General features: G+C 37.6%; 2 protein-coding genes across 2 annotated transcripts; one reads left to right on the top strand and one right to left on the bottom strand.

Annotated features, from left to right (window-relative positions):
* Window positions 1-1,665: 1,665 nt before the first annotated feature.
* On the bottom strand, window positions 1,666-6,137 carry cetn4 (centrin 4). Its single transcript, XM_027173259.2, has 5 exons — window positions 5,857-6,137; window positions 4,791-4,946; window positions 2,763-2,891; window positions 2,253-2,390; window positions 1,666-1,964 (listed from the first exon to the last, which is right to left on the bottom strand). Exons 1-5 carry the CDS (start codon window positions 5,857-5,859, stop codon window positions 1,875-1,877), a joined length of 516 nt encoding a protein of 171 aa, XP_027029060.1. The 5' UTR covers window positions 5,860-6,137; the 3' UTR covers window positions 1,666-1,874.
* Window positions 6,138-6,140: 3 nt separating this feature from the next.
* Window positions 6,141-9,402, top strand: bbs12 (Bardet-Biedl syndrome 12). The gene is made up of 2 exons (XM_027173254.2): window positions 6,141-6,232; window positions 6,844-9,402. The coding sequence occupies exon 2, from the start codon at window positions 6,874-6,876 to the stop codon at window positions 8,854-8,856; it is 1,983 nt and encodes a 660-aa protein (XP_027029055.2). The 5' UTR covers window positions 6,141-6,232; window positions 6,844-6,873; the 3' UTR covers window positions 8,857-9,402.
* Window positions 9,403-11,257: the final 1,855 nt, after the last annotated feature.

Genomic DNA, 11,257 nt, shown 5'->3' on the forward strand with positions numbered 1-11,257 from the left:
ACTTTCCATTTTGAGTTTTTTTGGTTACTGAAACCGGTAAACAGCACTTTCACCCCACACTCCGCCAGCCCTCCAACGCTTCAGCATTTCGCTAAGGGCTTTTGGAAAATAAGCACCATGACAAAATTCCTGTTTATAAGTTAGATAGACACAAGTTCAGCAAGTTTTTTTTTTTGTTAAGAGAATTTGTCCTTATTTGTTAGGCCATAATGCCAAAATTCTTTGTACTTCAATGATCGTAGCATGTCAACGAACGTGCCTCACCGTGATTACTGGCTTCATCCTTGAATTTTTAAAGTTCAAAATCACTTTTACTGACATATTAGTCATCTATATTGAGTCATATTTTAATACACAGTTGAATTTGCTTAAGAACACTGAGTCATCTCGTTTTCACTGCTGGTGGTCTGCCACATGATGCACTTCTGCAAACTGAATAATCATATCTGACTTACTGATCATAAGTCATATCTGCAGGACTTGTATATACACATCATCAAGTAAATGTCTAACCATTTTCAAAAGCAAGCTTTAGCTCTGCAAGAGTACTTCAGTAAGACCTTGAACATGAATAAAACATCTTGGACTTCAATGAACCATTTTCTTATTATTATTACTGTTATTAACAACAACAAAAACAACCATAACCACAACAACAACAATAATAATAATAAGGGATATTTTTTTCCTTGGTTATTTGAACCCAGAAAGAAAAGGTCATAGGACATCCACTAAGTAGAGACCCTTTTTTTAGTCATTTATTCAGTCATTATTTAAATTTTTTTAATTAAATAATTAACATTTTTTCAATCATTTTTTAAATGGATGATGTTGATTCTGTAGCGATGTTGGCATTTATATACTAACATTTACTGAGACTTGGTGGACGCTCCACATAATTTAATTGACATTTAAAAGAAGTAGTCGTGGGTGTCAGTTCTTTGTAACAGTATTTTTTTTTTCGTCTTATTAATTTCAAGAAACAGTGTGAGGCTGGTGGGAAAGTCTGGTGGGAGAACATCTGTAAATGTACTTCTAAACCGTAAAAACAATTCATTAATGAAATAAAAATGGTAGAGGAGTAAATTGTGTAGGACATGCCATTACTGGAAAACAATCAACTTCATGGCGATGGCAGTAATGTTGTTGATTACATTCTTATAACGACATGACTTGTTTATTAACTCTTAACTTATTAGACACTTCTTCAGAGGTAGAATCAAATTCAAGCACACAGTTGAGCAGGTAAGGGTTAAGAGCTCAGTAGTAATTTACATAGGGCAATAAAAACCTATTTTGACACCAGAATCTAACAAACTGTATCTTAAATGCTGATGCTGGTTGATTCCTGGCCCTCTCATAATAGATGGACTTTGTCATGATCTAGAGTGTTAACTGACTAATTAATAATGGCTATAATAAAAGGTTAATAAGAAGTTTATTTCATACATCTTAAGTTTGTTATTATTGAATATAATGGTGTGAAGTTAGCCTTTAGTAAAATGTTTGGACTGTTGAGCTGTTGAGACGTCTAAAGCTTTTAGAATCCTAAAGTATTTTTAGGATATAATTTAGATGCATTATTTAGGTAACCCAGTAAACTTGACTGCCATTGGAAAAGTAGCATTACGCACAGTTTATACCACAAAAAAACAAAACAAATGATTTATTCAAAACAGTTTATTCAATATTGTACGAAATGTTTATAGATTAAATAATTTTCAAATCTTAAAAAATAAAAATTAGCATATCAAATTTTCAAAAAGAGAAAAATCAAGTTCTTTGTTTCACAGTGCCATGTTGATAAAATGATCTGAAAATGACACTGACAAAAAAATAGCAAGAGTCAGAAAAAGTGGAGTACAAAAAACTATTTAATACAGGTTAGTCTTCTTCATTATCCTTAAAAACTCCTGTTCATTGATTTCTCCATCTCCGTCCCTGTCCGCTTCATCTATCATTTCCTGCAAGGGAGATCACTGGGTTTATGAGGTGGAACAAAATCATACACAAATCAGAAAAACATTTCCCTGAATCAGCTTTTAGTTCCTCCTGATGAATATCTGTGTGTGAACAGAATACACCAATCAGACCTCATCTAGACAGCACTGAGTCAGCATGCAGTAGTACAGAAAATGAGTTCACCATGAACACAGGAACATGAATACCTGGTCTTGTTTGTCTGCACAGGTGTACAAAACAGCTTATACATTCAATACTATTTGAAAAGGTTGTCATATGCCCATATTCACCTGTAATTCTTCATCTGTCAAGTTTTCACCAAGCTCCTTTGCGACTCGTTTGAGATTTTTGAAGGAGATTTTGCCTGTTCCATCGTCATCGAACAGTCTAAAGGCTTTCATGATTTCTTCTTTTGAATCTTTTTCATTCTGTGTTGAAAAATCATAAAGTTGATCATAAAAATTTTCTGAAAACGGTCTTGGTCTCTAATCTAATGTCTGTAATCTAAAGTTCCTAATGCCTGTTTTTATAAAGAATTGTACATAGTGTCTCGTGTATTCCCGACAGACCATTTCAGCCTAGTGGTTAGAGTTATTGCTACCACTCCAATGTTTATGTTCCAACTTTGTACAGTATCTTTTTCTAGACTAGCAGCAACACTTTGATATCAACTACAACCAGGAGTGTGTTATAGTCTACTGTATCAAAAAGAAGAACTAAAGTCCAGTATCAGCAAAACTGAAAGATTGACAGAATCAGTATTCAGTTATATTTTTTCTTTCTTTTTTTTTTTTTTTTACCATTTTTTGTGTCATCATGGACAGAAAGTCATTGAAGTCAATAGTGCCAGAGCCTTCTTTATCAATGTCAGCAATCATCTTCTTAATTTCCTCTTTCTTTGGCTCAAAACCAAGAGCACGCATAGCAACCTGAATGAAGTGAGGAAATACAAATCACTAATTACAATCAGTTAAAATGAAATAGAGAAAAAACTAGAGATAATTACTGAATAATACACCTAGTCATTGTGTAAAATATATACAGGATGTTTGGTCACATTTTATAACTGTCTGTTCAAGAAATTCTACAGCATGCATCATTCATGATTGGCTTAATAAATAAATAAATAAATAAATAAATAAATAAATAAACAAAAACAAACAAACATTTTTAATCTTAGATCCTCTAACTTGTATATAAAAGGCATTATTTAGGTGGTGGATCTCGGTTATGACATTGACATGTGTCATCATGTGGCTATGACATTGACATGTGTCATCTTGGTCTAAGTGTATTAGGCAACTTACTGTTACTTTATTGAGTTATACACATTGTTAATAAAATATTTGAACAGTGATTGTAGCTACAAGGTAGGTGAAGCTAATAACTTGATAACTGCATAATTACCACTCATCAGTTAAAATTAATATACCAACAATTTCAATATTTTAATATTTCAATATTAATAAGTGATCATTTATTCATCATTATTAACTGCTTTATCCTGTTCAGGGTCATAATGCATCCATTCCATGTAGACAGGCTGCATAAACACATTTCCTCACACCTAGGGGAACTTTAATGAAGCCAATCCACTTAGTATCCTGGAGGAAACAGGGACCCTCGATCTGTGAGGTGGCAAAACTATTCACTAAATTGCCATACATCTTTTGACAGGATGTCAATGTTTGTGGCTATAAAAGGATTTACAGTTGCATTTATGGCATTTGGCAGATCGACTTGCATTTATCTTATTTATACAACTGAGCAATTAAGGATTTTTCTCAAAAGCCCCTGAGTGGCAACTTGTTGGAAATGGGATTTGAATTTATATCCCTTCCTTCAGTAGTCTATTGCCTTTACCACTGAGGTACCATTTACCTTTAAAGACAGTGCCTTTTCTACCCTTGATACCATTTGAAAATCTAAACAACTTAACCAAGAACTCTAGAAATGTGGACCATGAGAAGTCCGGCTCCTCCATAAGAGCAATTTTTGAATTTCAGGAAGGATTTCAGAAAAAACTCCAAAATAATAAATGAACTCTAGTCTGAAAGTTTCAACTGAACCCTAAGACAACAGCAAAGGTACTGGTGAGTAAGATGGTGGCATCAGCTACAACCACTTTTGACAACATCGACATGGCCTCTGCAAAAGGAAGAAGTCCCTACACCAGCATTAAAAAGTCAAACTGATGTTTAATTTAAGTTGCTCCGTTTTGAATTTATTCTCTTCTGGCAGGGTAGGATTCTGACTTCTGTGTGCTAGTTGCTTGACTCAGTTGGATGAAGAGTTGTGTGAATACATGCTGTAATATCTTCAGGCAGAGTTTTTAAACAGATGGTATTCATAGTCCATGACCTAGTGAAGCATTGAAGTATTGATGGAAACTTAAAAAGCCATCAAAAATCCCTGAACTAAATCCTATTATCAAATTGCGGACTGAAATGAAAAAGCACATTATAGTAAGGAGGCTCTCAGGCCTGACTGAGTTACCCCAGTTCTGTCAGGAGGAATGTATTGTGATTAGCTTGTAGCAGACTGCCTCAAAAATCTGACTCAAGTTAAGAATACAAAAAGGCATTCCCACCAAATGCTAACAAACTGTGTTTGCTCTTCTTCCAATGGAAAGTCTGATATAGTAAATAAAATCTGATAGAATTATGTCTTTACATTTATTATTTTGAAATTACCTCTGATGGGAACAAAGAACTCAAATTAACCTTAAGGGAAATGTATGGTAACAGGAAAAAGTAAGTTTGAATGCCTTTAGTCTAGTTGTATGTAAAGCTTTGGCTCTATGATGCCTTCAGTGTGTATTGTCTTACTTTAAGCTCTTTAACATCAATAGTACCAGAACCGTCGGCGTCGAACAGATCGAAGGCCTCTCGGATCTCCTGCTTCTGTTCCTCGGTCAGCTCCTGTTTAGGAGCAGCTTTCTTCCGGTGAGTTGCGGTTCCACTGGGTTTTCTGAAACTAGATGCCTAAAAACAAGAAAAGATTAAAAACATCCTCAACAAAACTGTCATGGTTGTACAACATTAAATATTGACAGTATTAAGTATGTTTAAACATTTGTATTAAGAGCTTATTATTCAAAAGAAGCGTATGTGCATCAACACTGAATAAGAAGTTAAAAGACAAACAAGCTAAATTCATATAAACATATAAACAAGCTATGACTATATTTACATTTTCCTGATTCATGAAATCAACTTATTAGGAGCCTTGATTTGAATTGAACATACAGTATTTGCACTGGTCTGTGCTGATTTTGTGTATAGTCTTATTTTTTGTTTGCACTGTCTTTCTGTTTTAATGTCTTTTGTCCTGCACTGCCTTTTTTGTCTTCTTGACTTTTGTCCTGCACTGTCTTTCTGTCTTCTGTCCTGTGCAGTCCTTCTATCTTTTTGTCTTTTGTCCTGCACGGTCTTCCCGTCGTCTTGTCTTTTGTCCTGCACTGTCTTTCTGTCTTCTGTCCTGCACTGTCTTGTCCTGCAATGTTTGCACCAGGTTGCACAGATGCACTTTATGACTAACTTACTAAGTCATTTGCTCTGTCTTTGTTTTATGTAGCACCTGATCCTGGAGAAACGTTGTCTCATTTCATTGTGTACTGCAACAGCTATGATGTGTAATTTCACTGCTAGCTAGCTGACTGACTGGTTTAGCTAACCGTAGACTTTCACTATTTAAATTGAAACTATTTAAATGTTTTCACTAGTTAAATACCCATCTAGTTTTAGCTAGCTGGTTTGAGAAGGAGGAAACGATGCTCTTCCCGTTACTACAACAGCCAGCCGTTAGCTTCATGCTAACTACCTAACAACAGTTCTCTATGTTTTCGGGAATGCGTATAAAATACTTTTTTATAACAAGTTAAACAAATCTTACCATCTCAGTCTCGACGTATGTAATTTTTTAAAATCAATTTCGTAGAAACCAAAGCAAACCGAAAGTATTAAACAGTTACACAAGGTTAGGTAACGTTGTTTAGATAAGTAAGGGTGTCAAACAACTTTTAAAGGGCGTGGCCATCTGCGGATTGGCAACTGAAATGTCGAATAGAAATTCACGCTCGCGTTACTAACAGGTCATCTGACCAATAGTAAACATGTAGGTGGGACCTTTAGCGGGCGGTTAGCTATTGAGTGTTCGTTTAGACTCAGTTTCCTAGCAACGGGGGTGGCGTTTGTCGCTTAGGAGTAACGCGCATGCGTAAACCTTGAACGGAACAGCAGTGTGGGATTTAGATGTGTCTGCGGAGAAGGTTTGTGTTTTTAGCTTGATCGAAGATTAATTAGTCCTGTTTAAAGTTTTGCACCATAATTACGAGATATTTAATCAAGCACGTGGGCCATGTGGTAGCCTAGTGGTTATGGTGTTGGGCCACCAATCAGAATGTTGTGAGTTCAATCCCAGGTCCACCAAGCTGCCTCTGTTGGGCTCCTAAGCAAGACCCTTAATGCTCAGCTGTATAAACATGAGATAATGTGGGTCTGTCTGGATATAAGGGCATCTGCTAAATGTTGGAAATGTAGGTAGTGAGATAGTGACACTTTTGCTTGGACATGAGTTCTTTCTCCCAGTTGTAAACAATGTATAGGATGTATCTTTATATTACTTAAAGATAGTGCCTGTTGGTGACCAAAAATGACACCTGATGTTCCAAGGCTTAACTTAGTAAAATTATATGTTCTATATCTTTGGCTGTAATCAGGTGTTAAAGTGGAGTTTTGTGTTTGTATTTTATTGTCTATACCATTCAATACTTTACAATGTGCTCTCAACAATAATAATTATGAAAAATTGTGATTGAAACAAGTTTTCAGTATCTGTTTGTGTACCAAAAATGTATATAACTTTCTGCTGTTGTTACAGATAGTAGAATCAGATCTCTTCACTCCACCGATGTCACTGCTGGGAAGTACAATGATAAACCAGGGCCGCCATATTGGGCTCCAACAACTGGAGGCCATGACAGCTGCATCTCATACATTTTTGGGCCCCAGTAAACTCTACAAAATGATCCAAGATGAGGCAAGGGGTGAAGCAGTGCTGGTCTGCTCCTGTTATCATCTGCTGGAACATCTGGAGCTCAGTGGCTCTGTGGCTCAGCTTCTACGTGAGACCATTCGTGCTCACTGGGGGACAATGCGTACAGGCACAGCCTCGCTGCTGTTCCTGGTTGGCGCCTGGAGCAGGGTGGCACTGGAATGTCTTCACCAAGGCATTTCCATTCGGCACATAGTGTCTGGAATGTCAAAGGGGCTGAAAGTGTGTCTAGAAGCCTGTAAGCTGAGTGCTGTCAGTTTGGAGTCAGTTGTTTGTAAAGCTGGTCTACAGAAACAGCAACAGAGAGGTGGCGACTGTATGAATACTGAGGATGGCTTACTTTGGAAGCCTTCACTGAGTATAGGTGTGAGGAAATTAGCTCAGGATGACGATACAACCATAAATAGTGTGCCTACACTTTGTTTCCTCAAAAACCAATATCCTGTAAAACATCATTTAAAACTCAAGCATAGCAGACACTTTAATTCTACCCCTATCACTGAGGAGGAGAGGACACCCAAAAGATCTGACATAGCACATCTGGCTGAAGCCGTCTGTCATGGATGCGAGACGACCATGAGGTTAGTGATTGAAGCTAGCAGGATTCAGTGTAAATACAGCTGTGAAGATCAGAAACATAAAGCACTAGACATTGATAAACTGGTCACATGCTTGTTGCCAGGATTAACTGAGGAGAATGCGAGTGTACTCCATGGATATGTGGTGTTGTTGTCTGCAGAACAGGCATTGCTAGTCAAGCATTTAGAAAAACGGACTTTAAAGGTCAGCCTGTTGCACGGGGACCTGACTAACAAACACAGACATGTAGGTTTCAACAGGCCAAGAAATGTTACATATGTTAGTAATTGCTCTGGTTTAACAGGAATCAGCCAGGAGGAAGAATGGATGGATGAGGTACTGAAAATACTTCTAAACCTCAAGGTAGATATTGTTCTTGTGAGTGGAGGCATCACTGGGCAGCTGAAGGATCACTGCCTCCATTATCACATCCTCATTCTTGAGCATGTACGAGTGTCTGTTTTGAATGATTTTGCTACAGGTACAGGTGCACTTCCTATCTCGTACATCACGCAGCTCAGTGAGCGATGTGTCGGTTCTGGAGTCCACGTGAACACGCTCAGAGAGTATCACACTGAAGGAACAGAATGGACTGTGGTGAGTGTTGTTACTGATGGCACAGCTCTGGTCACTGCGCTCATTACGAGCTCCATTCACGCTAAACTCCAGAGCATGGAGGATCAGTTTTGGAGCTGTGCTTATCGTGTGCACCATGCACTTAAAGACGGAAAACTGCTGCCTGGAGCTGGAACCACAGAACTGATCTGTATCCATCAGCTCCATAATCATGGGAATGTATCGCAACAAGAAGAGACAGGAGATGAGCTTGATGCAGCAGCACCATTTGAGAAGGTAATTCTGCAGCTCATGGCAGAAAGCTGGATGAATTATGTGTCCACACTGATGGTGAACAGTGGAAATTTTAAGTCCAAAACACAGGCATGGACATGTATAGCTCAGCAAATAAAGCAGTGGGAGTACAGAGGACCTCAGAATAATGAGATGACAGAAAATGTTCTGAAAATAAAGAACTTCTTAGAAATTATGCACAGAGTTGGAGAAAGTGAGGAAGAAGAGCAGGACAAGGGGATAGCGGAGAAAGAAATAGTAACAATTGGTGTGTATGATAATATGACAGTAAAATTTGAAGTTTGGAGGAGAGCTCTGGATCTGGTGTTTTTAATTCTTCAGACAGACACTGAAATCGTCACGGGAATAAATAACAGAGACGGACAATTCAGAGATTTTGTCATTCTGTAGTGTCCTTTCTTCTTTTAAACTTTTTTACATCTCACTTTGCTTAATTAACAGCACCAATCCTGTCAGATAAAGACATCACCAGTGGCTTTTCACATCAGACGGTCCACTTCACTCATCTGCTGTGTTTCAGTTCATGGCTGTTGATTTTGCTGCTTCTCATTTTGTTCCAAAGTCAATGTGTTTCTTCTATCAGGCAGATTTTAGCTCGCTGTACTCTGCAACTGTTAAGATTTTCTGCAGCTAATTTATATGGAACATTTGTATGGCAATATACAATACCTGTATGGCACTGCTATTTGTGGAGCACATTTTTTGTTGTAAGACATTTCTTTAAATTGATTTATTTCAATAAATGTCCTTATTATATAATAATGCCATTACCATATACCATTAAAGCATGGAAAAGCTATCCATTACACAACTTTAACTATTATCACACGTCACAAGATGGTACTAAAAAAAAAAAAAAAACACCAACACCATAGAACCGTAACACAAATCACCTCATGTAAGTGACCCTATTTGTTCACTGGCTGATTACAAGCTAAATATTTACACACACACACACACACACACACACACACACACACACACACACACACACACACACACACACACACACACACACACACACACACACAAAAGACTGTCATAGACTGTTTATAGTGTGCATTTATTTCAATCAGAAAAAAAAGAAAGAAACAAATGAGGCCAGGTATTTCCACGGTGTTTTAGTGTTTCTTTTCTTCATATTGTGGTTGTTAGCAGTGTTTATAAGAGTGGAGTGTTTTATCACTTATCACCACAGAGAGGGGCAGTTTTCTCATTCTGCACAAAGCCTTTAGACTTTATTACACTGCACGTGTCACACACAGTAATAATGTGTACATCACATGTGCACAAAACCTTTAGACTTTATTACGCTGCACGTGTCACACACAGCAATAATGTGTACATCACATGTGCACAAAACCTTTAGACTTTATTACGCTGCACGTGTCACACAGCAATAATGTGTACATCACATGTGCACAAAGCCTTTAGACTTTATTACACTGCATGTGTCACACACAGTGGTAATGTGTACATCACACCATCACATGTGATTAGTGACCAATTGATAAACTGACTGTACTCGATTTCAGTCACTATCTCACCATTATGTAAACTTGTTAAAGAAAATGAAGTGTCAGTAGTCACTGATGGGCTTAAAAAGCACATTCTTTATCAAAGTTCACACTTAACAGAAGCTACATTTCACAGTTGCTGTCAATATTTTATCACCATCTTCTTTTCAAGAGTCTGTGCAATCAAACTGTCTTTTCTTCCAGATAGATAGATAAATGTTTTATTATGTTGGCTTTGTAGAAGCCAACATTCTGTTTTCTTATTTAAGCTTAATCAAAAAATTTATCAAGAGTAACACCTCCTAGGGCTTTCGAGCCACATGCACCACATTCAGATATGTTGTAGACTCTGGTCTGAAGGTTGTTGCTAATACTTTTCTAAGCGATCCGAGTACCGGTACTTCTGGTACCAGGTCTCAAATTGGCTTTTTTCCCCAAAGACTCCCATAATAAATTTTTGAGGTTTATAACTTGGCAAGCTTTCAAACTATGTTTTTATACTCCATGTCAATGTTAAAATTGCTTTCTGCTAATGTAACACATGTGCAACGAACACTCTCCTCACCCATATTGACAAGACCCGCCCCTTACTACTGATTGGCTACACATTTGTTTTGATTTTTGTTTTGTTTGGTGGCCCAATGCAGTTTTCTAAAGCATTTCTCAAATATCGGAGACCCTAACTTTAATAAATGGAAATTAAACAAATACTTTGTATTTAGTTAAAATGTGGTCAGTGATCCTGGTGAAACAGTTTTGCTTTGTTTTTTTGTCGGTGTGGTTGCTGGGGGGTTGGAAATGTCACTCTTGCCTGTCTTCAAAACATGAGAGCCCTGTTTTTTTCTTCATCAGCTCAAGTCTGACCTGTGTTACACTGATATAATTACAGGGACCCGTGTTACCCTGTGCTGCAGGACTTGACGTCCCAATAGGGTGGAATTTTGAATCATGCCATGCCCTACACTGTCGAGCTACATGCCCAATCCATTCACATCTCTGGCAGAATGCCTGACCATCATACTAATTATGTTGGCTTTGTAGAAGCCAACATTCTGTTTTCCTATTTAAGCTTAGACAAAAATTTATCAAGATTAACTCCTCCCAGGGCTTTCGAGCCACATGAACCAAATTCGGATATGTTGTAGACTCCGGTCTGAAGTTTGTTGTTACTTTTCTAAGCGATCCGAGTACCGGTACTCCAGGTACCGGGTCTCAAAGTGGCCTTTTCCCCATAGACTCCCATATTAAACTTTGGAGGTTTATAACTCGGCAAG

The sequence above is a fragment of the Tachysurus fulvidraco genome, chromosome 10, assembly GCF_022655615.1.
Source record: "Tachysurus fulvidraco isolate hzauxx_2018 chromosome 10, HZAU_PFXX_2.0, whole genome shotgun sequence".
NCBI lineage: Eukaryota > Metazoa > Chordata > Actinopteri > Siluriformes > Bagridae > Tachysurus > Tachysurus fulvidraco.